General features: G+C 50.6%; 2 protein-coding genes across 2 annotated transcripts; both read right to left on the bottom strand.

Moving 5' to 3' along the window:
* Positions 1-188: 188 nt before the first annotated feature.
* KVR01_000948 (uncharacterized protein) lies at positions 189-1,443 on the bottom strand. Its single transcript, XM_044793253.1, has 2 exons — positions 1,103-1,443; positions 189-1,025 (listed from the first exon to the last, which is right to left on the bottom strand). Exons 1-2 carry the CDS (start codon positions 1,329-1,331, stop codon positions 448-450), a joined length of 807 nt encoding a protein of 268 aa, XP_044650897.1. The 5' UTR covers positions 1,332-1,443; the 3' UTR covers positions 189-447.
* A 5,871-nt stretch (positions 1,444-7,314) lies between these two features.
* On the bottom strand, positions 7,315-12,031 carry KVR01_000061 (uncharacterized protein; the record flags this gene model as incomplete). The annotated part of the gene is made up of 1 exon (XM_044784667.1): positions 7,315-12,031. One exon carries the CDS (start codon positions 12,029-12,031, stop codon positions 7,364-7,366), a length of 4,668 nt encoding a protein of 1,555 aa, XP_044650010.1. The 3' UTR covers positions 7,315-7,363.
* Between the last annotated feature and the right edge of the window lie 3,947 nt (positions 12,032-15,978).

Raw genomic sequence — 15,978 nt, 5'->3', positions numbered from 1 at the left:
GGCAACCACTCCCGGCATATTCAGCCCCACGATCGGAAAATCACAGCATGACTCCGTACCCCGCAATCGCCAAGACCCTGTCCAGATCTTCGGAAATCCCGGCATTGTTGGGTTAGGGTCGCGGATCGTGAACGAAGGACCAGAGGTGGCGGCAGATTACACCTTGGGACACTTCTACTAAGGTCTGTATTCACGCCAGCTAATAAGCCACTTCCAATTGTGCGAAAACAGTGTATATTTGAGCTATCTTGGCTCCGTCCAACCTTGGAAGCCACGGCTTCGGCAAGTACCATACATTACCGTGCCAAGAGCAATAAATTTCAGCTGGATCTAAAGGCCGGAACACAGTCTAACCATGACATGCTCGCTATGCGGACCCTCCGATGTTCCTCGCACAATCACCGTCTAGAGCACTCTCGCGATTGCCGGATCGCATCATTTCATACCTCACTCCTTCTTCCTAGCTTTTACAACCGCCATACTTGGAGTGTCTACAAATAGCTTCCAGTATTCCGGGTCCTCTCGGGTACAGCTTGCTCTGGCCGAAGGCACGAGCTCCGTGTCCTCCAGCCCGTACTTGGCGTGGAAGTCGCCGATCAGAGCCGGGTTGTATGTCACCTCCATGCTCGCCCCATCGTACGAGACTGGAGGGTTGACATACAAGGTGTAGCGATAGGCCATTCCGTTGGGGATCTCCCCAAAGTCTTTGTAGATGTATCCGTACTTGCCGGTGGTGGCAGCCGGGGAAGTATGGCCGTGGATGACCCTGGTGCCGACGAAGCGGCCTCCGGGCTTCAGATACGCGACCACGGACCGGAACATGCCGTCCAGGGTATCCATGCTGGAAGCGTGGTCGAACAGCCAGTTCGCCATCACCATGTCGTACCCTTCGTCCTTGAACCTCAGCGGCAAGGCCGCCAGGCTCTCCGGCTTCGACGCGTCGCCCTCAATCCAGTGGATCACATCCTCGCTCCTACCCAATGACGACTCAATCTTCTTACCGGCCTGCATCATCTCGGGGGACACTGTACCGGCTGGAATTAGCAGCGTGCCTGATGGTTTTGGTGCTGTTGTTCGACAATGGGCTGGAAAGGGATCTCACAGTCGACAACGTCCACTGCAGCAGCGCCGTGGTCGATGACCTGGCGCGCGCGCAGGCCCTGGCCGCCACCGAGGTCGAGCACCGTAATGCCGGTGCAATCGCCAAGGGCAGCGGCATGGAGTTGATGTTCGAGGGTAGCAAAGGGCACGTCGATGTATCGTCCGTAGCCATCTGTCTGGTGAGCATGTTGTTCTTTGCTATATCCGAGTCGACCCTCTGCAACTGCCATAGCTGGTCAGGGTGATGAATTGGAGCGGCGGGTTGTGGTTTCACGGATATGATGTTACCAATTGGAGATCTCATCGAAGGGATCCAGAATGTTAGACAGAACCAGTCATTGCACTTTTGTGTCATTCTCAGAGAGCAGTGTCATGAGAGATCTTCATCTATGTGAGGAGGGGCTGGATCATCTGCAGTCATCATGCCCCATTATCAATGTAACACACATCCAATTTGCAAGCGGCTACTGGATTCGAATGTGGCGTTTCTCATGCAGATGATCCGCAACTTCAAGTTATTGCTCGAAGTTATGACGAAACGCGCATTGGTCAATGACTGTCCCCTTCTCAGATCCATCACTCAAACAAGGCATAAGCACGCCAACCTGTGACAACTTGGATAACGCGGCGCATCGCTTCTCTGAAATGAATGCTTCCACGACTTGAGCTGTCCTTATAGCGGCACCTCCCCCTCAGGACGATGCTCTCATGACTTTCCCGGTATAGCCAAGAGCGATCCGGGCAGCCGGCCATACTTAAATATATAGACTGATATGCATGCATTGCCATAAATTTCATAGAAAGCCTTCTGGCCCAAAGGTCTTGAACTGACCCATGAGTTATTCCTCCGGCTCTGATTTACCCATCCCACAGTCGCACACAGGAAGTGTCTAGGTAATTTGCCCCAGCATTCCGAGGTGCGTGTGGTTCCATTGACGCCTCTCATAGCGTTCCAACCTTCGGTATTCCGGCTTCCTATACCCAGTACATTCTGGCGGCCACCACTGGGTCTGTTCCGAGGAGCGTTGGGGTCATGCCATGGTGTCCGTGCCTTCTTTTCCTTGTCCGAGTATGTGGGTGAGGTTATTAGCTGTTTCAGTCATCTAGGGTACCTCCGACTAAATCCTGATTAATGCACTGACGGCAGCTTCCTCGTCCATGTATCCACTCTCTTAACAGGACAGTAAGTTCATTATGCAGAGGTCAGAAATATTCTTCCGCTAGATCTGTGAAATTTGAAGTCAATGCTCAAGTCAACTGGTTGATATGAAGGCCTACTATGGGAACAGTGGGCCTAAGACCATCTCAACATGGTTGAAGTTCAGCTGGCATATGCTAAAAACACGCCGTCCTTTGTGCACTGAAGCCCTCAGCTGTTGCAGGGACCCCAACAGCGGCTCGGTGAGCCCGACCGCAATTCACTAACGCGGTGAGGACATCACAGACCGACGCTAAATAACCATCTATAAAGGACGGTTGATAGTGGCTTTCTGCTTCAGCATTGGCTAGTGTCTTGGCAGGTCCAGAAGGCTGAACTTGTCACGACGTCAACTGGTCTAGTTTCTGAAGGCACGCCCTGAAATGTGTCTTTCAGCCGCAGATGCGTTCGTCTAGTAGATCTAGCCAATCAGTCAACGCATTCAGATGTCTTCGCGGCCATGGCTCAGCTCTGATATGTCTGGGGTGCATGTTCTGGCCCGCTTGAAAGACTCACTGCCGCCGGGCTAGTCAACGGTTGTGCCAGAGTACCGGTAGCGTGGGATACTATGCCCGTCTCCTGCGCGCAAGACTATAGCTGAGGGTATCACCTGAGTGGCTTTGACAAGCCTTATTCCGCCTATGGTTTAGCGAGACGGGATTTGTAGGTCCTGTTTTGAATTTTGAGCGTTGTTCCTTGTGCTCAGTCATAAGTCGACGGTGGTTCAATCCTCTTAGATGCTGTGCCGGCGGACTCTGATAAAAGACCCATCGTCCACTTTCGTGGTGCTCACAATCATCATCAACATCGAATCTCAAGCCTTTTAAAGTAGCACTTTGGCATCTACTGGTTTTCATTATACAAAAGAACCGGCATCCAGAGAAAGACATGGAATTTTCAGGCGCTGTGCAAGAGGGGAAAAGTCTTCCCAGGATATCAGTGCTGCCGGTTCTACCTCCATTTGACCCAGGAACCTCGACAAAAAGATATTGTACCTATGGTCTATATTTGTCAGGTTTAATCGGACTTGCGACTTTCATTGCGGGGATTGTGCTGTGCAAGAAGCAGATGTCAACTGCTGACAGCATGAGCGTTGACCTCTCATCCTCTGTTGCGATTCCGATATCGCTCCTCTTCAACTTGGTCGTTGCCATCAGCACCGACTCCTTGAGCTGTAGGTGATTTCCTTCATCAAAGACCACTGACTCTGCCTCATAACGACTAATGTCGATGATTACCAGACATACATTACCTACCGGGGGGAGGGGGGGTCCCTGACATGGGTGTATCATTATATCAAAAATCAACATTTAAATAAAATCTAGACATCATAACTAAATACTAATAAAAAACTAATAAAATACTATTATAGATAAAATCTATTAAGAGGTTAATTATATATTAGATTTTAACATTATATTAATATATATTAGAAATTCTAAATCCACTAGTTTTAAATTTTATAAGTTAATAAAAAATAAGGTTTTTATAATTTCTTAACTTTATAGCTCTATAAACTTAATATATAATAATAATTAAGTTAAAAATTAATAAATAAATAGTTAAATTAAGGATAAAAAAAAGAAAAAAAATCTTAATTCTAATAGAGATTGAACCCCCTTTTTTACCTATATATTAGGCCCCTAATAGTATATTATATACTATTAATTATAAAATTATATTAAACTAAAAAGCGTTATATTATTCAAATATTATATAATTATATTAATAATATATTTACATTTTAAGAGAATATTAATATTATTCTAAAATAATAGTACTATTCACTCAATTTACCCCCCTCCCCCCGGTAGGTATATGTCCTTACGATGGACACTGTTCCACGAGGGGAGGCTCAAATTCAACTCCAATCTGCGACTATTCACCAGCGCCAAGTCATGCCCCGCGAACCGAGCACCCATCAACTTCATGTCAATGGCTTTGCTGGTTATCTCATACGCAGGGGCATCACAGTCCGTCTCGGAACGACGGGGCTCCATGACCTTCGGCGGGGTAGCACTCTTCTTTCTCGGAATTGGCCTCCTCGGACAAGTTGCAATCTCTGCGTACTGCCTATACGGAAAGCCCGGCCGCAGGATCCTCAGCTGGAGTCCTTCCCCCCTTAACACGGCGCTGGCATGTCTGCAACACGGTTTATACGATCGCCACCCAGGCCGTGGAATGATGGGTGTTGATTCAAAAGACCTCTCTCCCGAGCCACGGCACGCTCAGAAGCGGCAACCCCCCATGCGTCGGGCTTGTCGCGCTACCAAGTACATCATCTGGGTGCTCTACACCTTCGCCTTCCTCACTATTTTATTCGCCGGCGCTATTTACGCCGTTTGTTTGTCAGATGAATGGGACCGGGAAAATCACACTTTATCGTTCTTTAACGAACCGCCCGAGGGGAGTGACGAGTACATCGCCACCGCGGGATTCGGTATTGGCGTCCAGTCGAAGGACAATTTGCTGCCACATTTCCTGGTCTTACTTTTCGGCCTAGCGATGCAGATCATCATCACGTTCACGATGCATTGCGCAGAACTCATCGTCAATGTCTTCCGCGACGAGAGATCATGGCGCGCAGCGGCCAAGCCACGCGGTACACCGCTGGGGCACGGTGCTATCAAGTCCGCGCGGACCAGTCTTGCCTGGATGTTCCTCTTCGTCATCAAGCCGGTTGCGCAGTGGCTCTTCGGTGCCCAGGGCATCACCTACCAGGTTAAAGATTTCGGGGAGATCGACTTCAACCCGGTCCCACTGTCCGTACTTGCCGGCGTTGCCATTTTGCTCGCAGTCTTTGCTACATGTCTCGTCTTCCGGAAACAGCGTGGCCCGCAGCCGGCTACGTACGGACATTTACAAACCATCATTGACATGGTTGATGACTGGGGTAAGGGAGACAGCGGTCACCTCTGGTGGGGCTACAAAGGATTAGGAGGAGATGGGGTTGGCATCGTTGGAACCAGCGGAACCAAGGAAGCAGTATGGCCAGTGAATGTTCGGGCAGTTTATCACTAGGCATTGAGGATCTCCAGATATGCCATCCTCCGAGTAGAACATTTGTTATTGGTTAATACGTAAGGGGTTAAAACTCATTTCTACAGGATTGCAGGATTAAAGACCCGCTGGCAGTGTCAGATAATGGATATGATGATACTTACTATTATATAAGCACGGAATACAATTTTTCTACACGGCTCAGAAAATATATATCGACAGCGGTATTACAGTTGCACAGTATCGTCCAGCGGAACTTGTTTGCAGCACCACCGGCTGACCATGCAACTAATCAGATGTAGATAAGATGGATGGATCGATTGGAATTTTTACAAACAACTTCTCTGTTTTCACTTAAATGTTCCCAACAGCTACTTGAGTGCAACAGTTCATATTCAAACTCATCCATCATACTATAGTATCACTAACCGAAAATATGCTACGAGATATTATAATATAAGAGAACTTCCAAAATTTCTCATCAAACGGGGATTCCAACTTGGATGCTGCTTTACCCCCCAAAAATAGTATCGATATTACCACTCCTCGTGCCGGCGTCCGAAAACGATCGCATCTTTTCTGGGGACCCTCTGACGATCGTCTCATGGACGTCTCAAAGTCATTGTCTGCGGTTCCGGGGCTTTATTCCAATTCTTCTTGTCCAGGGCAGCGATTGTTCAGCTCAGGCTGTTTACAGATATCGCAGAATCTCGACTCCTGCAGGGTTGTTCCCCCATTGAATAGCTAAGGCATAGTGACAGTATTTTGAAAGCTGATTATGCTGCAATTCAGTTGACCTGGTTTCGTTTGGCTATTGCTACTTCCCATTGAGAAGTCTTTCACTTGATCGATATGCCAGTGTATCCTCTTATATTAATATTGGCGGGATGATCACGGGGAAGCAAACCAACACCGTTCTGACCCAGCTTAAACTCCCCGATAAAGGCCACGGCCTCTACTTCACGAATTCCTGAGGGTTTTTTTGGGAATAAAATTGTCCATGTCTCACACGTAGGTCATATGGAGAGGTCAAGAGCTCAACATCACGCGGATGAGGTTCGTGTATATGAAAGAAGGCTGATACCTAGGTACTTAGATCATTTGATGTGGCAGAGTTTTACCCAACCGGGCAAGTACCATCTCATCATCCACAATTCTTTCAACCGAGAGCAATTTACCTAATTCTGTCCAACCCATTATTTGAAACAGTTTCATAACCCGGACCAAGATTCCCTGTGGATTCTCCGCCTGACGCGCCTGCCCTGTCAGCCACGAACCAGTCTTCCTAAACGTTAATTCAACGTCACTTGGCGCTCCTGACTGGATACCTCGAGAGGTAACATCCGAACCAGCCAATCCTGATCAGTTCTACCGTAGGGGGAAATACGGGGGGTTGCCAGCGGAAGTTGAACCCAACATCTAAAGATGAATTAACATCTAAAGATGAATAGGGGCCTCTAATTGGTTGAATCTAGGACCTGGTTTCTAATTAGTTACAGCTAAGTTAGGGTCTGATAGAGCTATTAAAGGAGAGGACTACCTATTTAGGTAGTCTATTAAGCCCCTACCCATATATATTTCCATTTTATCTTTATAGCTAATAGCCTATAGCCTTACCTATAGTTAAATTAATAAAGTATAAATAAATAGTTAAGTAAGTAATAAAATAGAAGCTAGTAGCCTATACTCTAATTAAGGGGTATAGACCTTTTTACTTTTAATTAAATAAAAAAAATTCTAACCAATTAGATACCTTCTAGCTTCCATCTTTAGATATTAGGCCAACAGTAGCTGATAAAAAACATTAAAAGGTTTTTTATTAGCGCCTAATTAGCCCACCATCCACTGGTGACCCCCTCGGTTTCCCGCAGCGGTATCTAACCAATCCGCTTTCACTTGAATTTGTAAGTCCAGTCAGGAGTGCGCGTGTCAGGCCACAATACATGGTGTTTGACGACCGGGAAAAATCCAATTTATTCTTTTCAGAAGATCTTAAGACCCTAAGCCTGTCCTCAGTTTCTCCGTGTCTAAGTTTTCAGTCTATCCTTTCCCAACCCTTGACATCTAGTCCTGTGACTTGCGCCGGAACAAACTCTTGACACGGTCAACACCCTTGCCAAGGACGCCAAACAACGACCCGAACCCAAAGCTCCAACCGCGGATCCTCACAGTATAGATGAAGAAATAGACCAATGCCCAGTTGCTTACCACAAAGGCCAAGAAAATTCCAAAGTCCCTCCACTTGTCCCCTGCCTCGACGTTGAGCTGGGTCAGGTACTGGTCGCCGGTGCTCAATGAACAATACTGGCAGTTGGCGCTGGCGTTCGAGTTCAGAAGATACCCACCCGCCGCACGTGCGAAAGATCCAGCATACGATTCACACGTCTGCCCGTCGGGGACATCAAAGCGCGCCGTCTCGGACGGAGCGCACTCGATAGGGATATCGTGGAGCGTAGCTGACAGCACGCCACCGATCCACCATGTCGAAGGGTTGATGTAGTACATCCAATACCGCCAGAAGACGGGAAGCATCGAATATGGACGCACAACACCATTGAAAAGCGAGACCATGACGAAAAAGAACGGAAGCACGTTCGCGATGACAGTGAAGCTCGGGGCGAAAGCGCAGATCCACTGTCCCCAGCTGCTCATGAACAGCCAGAAAAGCATCGTCATGAGGAAACTGTAGCCAGCCGTCGAGGAGTCTGTGGGCAGCCCGGCCGGGAAGTACCACAGGAGGAAGTACAATACGGAGCAGACTATAGCGATAGGGACTTCGGCGACGACCTGGGCGGTGGTGAAGGCGAACCATCCATAGATGCGGGACGGGTGCTCGCGGGCCTGCCAGAGCGCCATATTCTGAAAGAACTTCGGGACGACGGTATTCACCACCGTCGGAGGAATGGTGATGATCAGGAAGACCGAGAACATACGGTTCTGCATGTCCTGGACGGTGTTCCCCAGCTGGTAGAAGGTGAAGCCGTTGAAAATCCCAACGATGACCGCCACGAAGAGCTTCCCGTACAGATACGATGGGTCTCGCCAGTACTGCGTGAACAGGCGTTTGGTAAGCATAGTTGTCTGCGTCCAGACCGGCGCGGCGAATTCGGTCTCGTCGTCCTTCTTCTTGTGTGCACCGGCCGACTTGCTCCTGGTAAGCTTGAGGCTGTTAATCTCAGAGAGCACGTTCTGTGCCTCCCGGCTTGTGCGCCACTCCTCGTTCCAGTCGATGCGCGTGCCGTCCGCCCTCTTCGGTTTCTTGGCTGCAGTCTCAAGGATGAACTCGGCCACGTTCTTGTGGGGAGGGCACTGGACGCCGCGGTCGGCAAAGTATTTGGTGACTGCACTGCCGTTCTCGCCTACTGGTCCGAAGTAGAACGTGTTTCCACCTGGGTTCAGGGCCAGAATCATGTCAAACTGCTGAATGAGCTGGGATGATGGCTGATGGATGGTGCACAGGATCGCTTGACCGGCCTGTGACAGTTTCTTCAAGAAGCGAACAATACTCCATGCGCTTTGGCTGTCGAGGCCGGAGGTTGGCTCGTCAAGGAAGAGCAGCAGCTGTGGCTTTGCGGCGAGCTCAACGCCGATGGTAAGTCGCTTCTTCTGCTCGACGCCAAGACTGCTGACGATGGCATCTTGGATCTCCCCAAGTTCAAGCATGTCGATGATCTTGTCCACGTAGGCGATTTTTTCCTGGCGAGGAATGTTCCTGTCCTGGCGCAGTACGGCGGAGAACTCGAGTGCTTCCCGGATCGTGGCAGTCTCATCATGCAGGTCCATCTGCTCGCAGAAGCCCGTGCCGCGTTGGAACTCGAGACCCAAGGCACTCCCGTCAACCAACATGTCTCCAGAGACGACGCCCATACGCTGCCGCTGGGCAAGCGTGTTCAGCAGTGTGGTCTTGCTGGCGCCTGAGGCTCCAACCAATGCAATCAAAAGACCTGGTTTAGCGTAGCCGCTGACCTTGTTCAAAAGCTTGCGTTCACCACCTTGATATGGCACCGTGTACTCGACGTCCTGCCATGTGAAGATGCTCTCGCTTTTGGAAATAGACGCGAGCGCCTCGTCCTCTTCGGTGACAGTGGTGCTACCGCTGCCGCGGGACTCCTCCGTGGGCCCTGAAGCTGGCCCCTTCTCCACATCGACTGTTGCCGTGGCGTCTTGCCGCTTCTGCAAAGCACGCTGTGCTGTCTTGGTCTTCTTGAAAACCAATGCACCGCCGCCACCAGAGGTGAAAGAGAATATCTCTGTGGCCACGATGGTGACAAGGATATACAGGACGGCAAATGCAATGATGACGCCAAAGTTGCGCCAGAGGTCGGCACGGGTGTAGTTGTACGTCGTTTGCAGATACGATGCGCCGCTAACAGAATTGGAGTTGACCTGAGCGCCGCTGATGCTGCAGCCCTGGAACTCGGGATCGATCCCTGGGCCCTGAGGAACGAGTTGAGTTGGTCCACACTCCATGGTGCGGTCGGAGAATTCATTGGCCATGACGGCTTCAAAACTGTAGGCGATCGGGTTGACCCAGTAGAGCCAGCCGAACCAGATGTAATCCGACAGTAGCTGAGTACGAGGGATAACGTAGCCAGTATAGATGATAAGGAGGTTGAGTGCAATGCCGGAAAATCGAACTGCGTCATCTATGCTGGGAGAGAGACTGGCAAACATTCGGTATAGGGAAGTGATACAGAGAGTTGTTGTGTAGACGAACAGCAGGTAGATCCAGTACTTGGAAGCAACGACATCCAGACCAGTCATGAAGTACATGATAAGTGTAAATATGACCACCTGTATGAAGACAACTGGGAAGTCGGCAACAATCCTGGCAACGCTTACAGCTGAAGGGCTGTAGAAGGCATAGTCCTTGTGGCGGGCGACTACCGCTCGTCCGCTGACAGCCTTCATCAACTCGCTGAGTTGCAGCCAGCCCAAGAACAAGATTGAGAAGAACAGGGAGCCGCCGCGTGAGAAGGCACCCTCTGTGGTGAGGGGCTGTCCGTAAAATAGAGAGCCGACAATAAGCCCATTGCTAATGATAGTGGACAGCTTCGTGTAGAGCGTAGTTGTGTCCCCAAGAAGGAGCCAGAATTCGCGCTTTGTGCAGGCAATAACTTGTTGCACAAAGCTGACCGTGTAGTTCGACTCTTTCTTGACGGTCCTTGATTTGTCCTCTCTGACCGCCTGTTCAAACTCGCGTGCATCGGTGTGGTCAGTCTCCTCAAGATAGGCCTCGTATGACTTTATGTCTTCTTCCACCATCTTGTGGAAACGCGACTCCCTGAAGGCCTTCTCAAGCTCTTCCGGTGTCTTTGGTGTGCTGGCCTCGCATCCCTCGCGGAACTGGCGTTCATTCGGGTCAGAGATGGCGGTCAAGAAGTCAGCAGTCGTCTGACGGTCTGGGGCTTTGAAGCCAAGGTCGGTGAAATACTGCCGGGCCTCGTTTGCTGGGCCTTGGTAGATGCAGCGTCCTGCGTCGATGACCAGGACCTTGTCCATCAGCTCGAAGATGCCTTCACCGGCTTGGTACAGTGTCACCAGCGTCGTGCGGTTGCTTATATCCGTCATGATTCTCAAGGACTTTGCATAATCCAGCGCGGTCGATGCATCCAATCCGCGGGTTGAATTGTCCCAGCACACCACCGTTGATTTCGATGCCAGTGTTTCCGCGATCGACACACGCTTCCTTTCTCCTCCGGAAACACCCCTGACGAATGCATCTCCCACAAGGGTGTGCTTCGTGTGGCTGATACCAAAGATCTTCATCAGTGCCTCTGCAATAATTGGTATTTCGTCTCTCGCCTTCTTCTTGGTCTTCGTGTACAAGGCAAAGACGAATGTCTGCCACACATTCAGATTGGCGAAATGAACGTCATCCTCCATATTGTAATTGACCTCTCCCCTGAAATGCGATTTCTGAACTTCCGCTGGGATGCCACCATACGACACCTCTCCTGTCACGGACGCGTACGAGTCCCGATTGTTCGCAACGGCTTTGAGGAACGTCGAGCATCCAGATCCTGGCCTTCCAAGCACGAGCATCATCTCGCCATCCCGCACCACTCCAGTGAAATTGTTGATCAGGGTCCGTGTCTCCCCTGACTTGACCTGTAGGGCGGGGATGAATCGGGATATGAGGCGATACAAGTCGGGCCCAAAGGTGCCGAGAACGGCTTGTGGCAGGGTCTTGACGAAAGTGGCCGAAGCTCCCACTCCCTTCACGGTGAGGTTTTTGAAGACGACCCCGACCTTTTTGGCGGATCTTCCATCCTTGCGCTTCTCGAAGTGGCCTTCCCGCATAAAGGTCTCCAGTTCAAAGTCTTCTTCAAGCTCGTTCTCGGCCTTTTCAGGGTCCTCAGCTTTTTCGGGCTCCTCGGCTCGTGATTCGACTTCATCTCTTGCGGTTGAAGGTCGACGTGGTCTGGAACCCGGTCTCTTGGTGCCTCTCGTCGCTTGGCTCGCCTTGGATCGTGTCTTGGACAAGCCGGTGAGTTCTCTCCTGAGAAGATCAAAGTCGTGCATCGCCCGCTCCTCGGTAGGCACCATCACATCGTGCTCTCCCCATGTCCCCTCTACTGGTTCGTCGGAGCTTGACCTAGATTCACCTGGAGCGTTTCCATGAAGCGCAGGTCCTCCAGATGTGTTTGGCTGGACTTCATTGTGCCACTGGTTCAGCTGCCGGCTATCTGTCTTGGACAGCTTGGCCTCGTCCACGGTTGTGCCCCACATCGTGGATGGTTGCTGTGTACAGAAGCTGCTAAAGTCGTGGCACGGTGCAAATTTGCCAGGCTGGTATGCCCTTGTACCAAGATCTTCGCCGCGTCGGGTGCGATTCACCTGCTGAACACGGCGTGGCAGGCCTTGTTGAGGCAGTTAGGTCTCTGGAAAGAAAGAGAAAGGAAGCAAGGGGACAGGACAATCAGTTGACGGCTGTTCACTGCACAGAGGTCAGGGCTTTACATATCTGGTCGAGCTAGGGTAGCTGCTTGGGTAGTTGAGACGGTCAGCGAATCGCACGTCATCAGCCATTTTCTTTCTGCATATCCCACATTACAAATTCGAGAGCCGGTGCGGACCAACCCCAAACTAGCCCGTCCAGGAATGTGCTACCGCCTCCACGAGCTTCTGATACTGAAGCCTCATTTCCCACGTCAGACTCAACCGCTTCCGGCCTTACCGGAGGTACCGTGGACATTAGATAAGATTGAAGGGCTTAACAATCAGGGCGGCTTGGGTGTTGGGAATTTGGGCGATGATTAATACTCACCCGCCCTTTTGGCTGACGGGCGTTTGCTTGTGAATGGACAGCTGGGTTAGGCTTGCTGCATGCCCGGCTGGAACACAATTGATCGGCATTTTAGGGGGCATCTCTACCGTCATCCGGTGGAGCCAAGACGTTTAAAGCCCCCTTATTAGGCGGTCCGAGATTTTCTCCCGGGATCGAGCAGTAGTTCACCACACTAGTCCCGCAGCCCTCCCAACATGCACGTACTTAGCGTATTGTGAAAGGAGGAGATCCAGATAGTATGTCCAATCTATCAAGTCGAAGCTGCGCCGTTAGGCTCTTGAGCAAATTTATTTATCTCTACAGGGTCACTGAAGGTACACGACTCAGGCTTCTGTCCTCCGTGTGGGAGTATAGAGTTGAACCTCAAGTTCTCATCACTATGATAGAACGTCCAAGATTTTGTGCAGATGGTGGCAGTACACACAACTCTGGTACAATGGCTAAAGGTTGGCTGTCAGCCGCTCGCTGAAAGTTGCCCTGGGCGCTGAGTGAGACTTCAGGGATTTGCCTCAAGTGCTCTAGCGCCCGTTTTCTGCCTGCTATTCAAACGTGAGACAAGGCTACGGACTAGGAAAATGTACTGTCTACTTGCCCCCATGTGCTTACTGCGTTGGTAAGTCACGTAAGATCAGGTCCGCCGCCTCAAACATATCTCAGGGCCCGCATAAGGGCACCGTGTATCTGTTAAGGTTTCGCAGCACCGATAAGCTGCCCAGGCGACTAGACAGTATTTGTGGGTCACAAGGCTCGTATAGAACCCACTCGCTTATAAATTCACATGTGAAAACTCGTTGTTAAGTAAGGCGGGGCTACACGCGTGCATGCAGTGTCACAACCACCGCATTAGATCTCGGACTGGGGGTAATGCTGGGCGGAACTATTTGTGAATGAGGCGAGGGTTCGGCGGGAACGAACCAGGGGCCAAGTACCTAGGTATGCTTCATTCTTTATTGATTGAAAGAGGTGATAATTTTCAAAAGATTGAGAATAGCTCGCTGTATCCAAGGTCTTCTTTGGGGACGTAATAGGGTTTCAGTAACCGAGAAAAGCGGTAACAGGCTGTTCAAAATGAGCACTTCACTCAAATGAAGCTAAACCCTTTCCTAAGGAAATCAAACTGGGGATTCCTGGGGAATCTATAGGAACAATGGCTACCTGGTTTTCCAGTACTCTCGGTACCACTTTCTGGAATACTCCATATCACAGAAAGACCTTCCCAGCAGGGTTGTCTTACAATGCCTCGCTGGGTACTCCAGTTTCCGGTCGACTAAATTTACTCCAATATGTTCCAGGTCGGCTGTGCGAATGACAACGTAGCACGATTAACAAAGTACAGCGCCCCTAGTCAGAAAGTATATTTAACATGTCATCATTTTGTGGCGCTTGTGGCATCTACTCTCGATAAGGCTGCCCCAGGGTGCATTCGATCAAAATTTTGGTCTGCATGAGACATTATGGGATCATTATGAGCCATCATCCGGACATGCACGGTTGCCTGAACCGGAACATATACAGATCTCTCGACTTGTACGCCTACGGCTTCTTTCAACATTTGAACAAAATCTCTAGTAATTGATTTGGGTCAGATTTCGGTCCATTTTTACCGGCAATACATGCAGTTAAGTGTTTGATACAATGCGTCGTTGTCGCGAGCTTGTCGGTCATGACACATAATTTACCATCTCAACTGGACTGACTCTCGAGGTCGTCTTACACAGAAGTAGAGCGCCAGCTGACTCCTAGACATACACGTCAATTCAAGTGGTTCCCCATCGCATTACTTCTATATGTTCCCTTCTCATTCGGACCATGAATCTCAGGTCGTGCATATCCTAGTATGTCTGATCCACTTCATGGCCAAGATCTGATGCATGAAAACGCAGCCACGGCGCCAGGCCGGGTAGTCCACAGGCTGAGTTCGCTAGAGCTCGATAGAAGCGGGTGCACTGGTATCGGTATTAAAAGCGATATCATTGCGCTGTAATATGACCATAGCAACCGCGTTTGGATTTAAACTGCCCACACGTGCAGCGTTGTGCGTAATTCAGAGAATCCCGGACCCTGAACAGCAGGCCTTCATCTTAACGCCGGATTGCTAAGAGTGTAGCCATGATTCTCGCCAGTTGTTGTAGCACAATCTGAATGTCTTGCCGTAAAGCGTCTCTGATATCTGCAAACAATACGCGGGCCCGGCCACCGCCGCCGCCGCCGCCGCCAATACCACCCACATCGAAAAGACCGCCTCCTACTCTAGCTAACCCAGGTCGAGCTGCCGCAGGTGCAGCCCCGACTCCATCCTGGTCTATATCAGGCACCGGCCTGAATCCAGCTTGACGGCTAGCAGGGCCTCCCCTTACGTGGTCGGTAATCTGGTAATATGTGTTAGCCACACGCTAAGTGAGGTTCTCTTTTTTATATAGCACTTCAAAAGCATCACGGAGACTTGGAACCCGCGAAACTGATCCATGCATATATGGATGGCGCTCACCTCGCAGCCGTTACCAATGACCCACAGGACGGCGAAGAGCGCGTTCGGCGCCGTAAGCATGAGGGCGTTGGCCAGGTTGAGGCTCCGCATCGGGACCCCGGGCGCGCACAGGCTGAACCAGACCCAGGAGCCCCAGCAGAGGTAGGCGGACATCATGATGGACGAGGCGAAGGCGGGCGTGGCGAGCCTGTTGCAGATCATGCTTAGGATGATGCGGACGGCGCCGCCGCGGTCCCGGCGGTCCAGGCGCACGACCAGCGCGAAGATGTATGCGCACCATACGATCAGGACGAGGTTTATCACCATATAGACGCAGGCGATTATGGTCATTGCGGTTGGGTTCGCCTTCCAGGCCACGTTCCAGGCCATGTAATACATGGCCATTGAGCCTGGCAATGCTGCATCCTCGCTCGTCGCCCCGCCGGGCATCCAGTCCTCTGCCCTAACCTGGGCGCGAGCTGTGGTCGGATTCCATGGCTCATTTAGGCCGATGTAGGGCCTCATTTCCCCCACGATAAAGTAGATGAGCCATATTGAGTAGCCAAACTGTGATGCGAAGTGGATGACGAAAGAACCTGAGAGGATGACGCCGATTGCGTAGAATAAGCTATCCATGGGTTTGAGTGCCGCAGGAGCGGGAGTGGCGTGAGCTGAGACAGAGCCTTGGAATGATGTAGATGCCGTGGGTCCAGTAAGACATTCAAAGGTATCTCGATGTTCAGGTTCGTCTCCGAACCGCCGCTTCATATATCGAAATACATTTATAACTATTCTCCGTCTTTCAGATGCAATCTTCCAAAGTTTTGGCCTTGTAATTGTGGGCTCAGACTGCAAACGGAATGCCAGCATTGTCCGGAAACATGCTCCTGAGGTGGCATATAAAGCACAAAGGTCTTCACA

Source organism: Diaporthe batatas (genome assembly GCF_019321695.1).
Source record: "Diaporthe batatas strain CRI 302-4 chromosome Unknown Contig00001, whole genome shotgun sequence".
NCBI classification, from domain to species: domain Eukaryota; kingdom Fungi; phylum Ascomycota; class Sordariomycetes; order Diaporthales; family Diaporthaceae; genus Diaporthe; species Diaporthe batatas.
Note: the sequence above shows the minus strand (reverse complement) of the source record. Positions and strands in the feature narration are given on the sequence as shown.

Coding starts and splice junctions, on each gene's coding strand:
- KVR01_000948 (XM_044793253.1), bottom strand. CDS start 1,331: ATGGCAGTTGCAGAGGGTCGACTCGGATATAGCAAAGAACAACATGCT. Junction 1,026..1,102: donor TGCAGTGGACGTTGTCGACT/GTGAGATCCCTT, acceptor CAGCCGGTACAG/TGTCCCCCGAGATGATGCAG.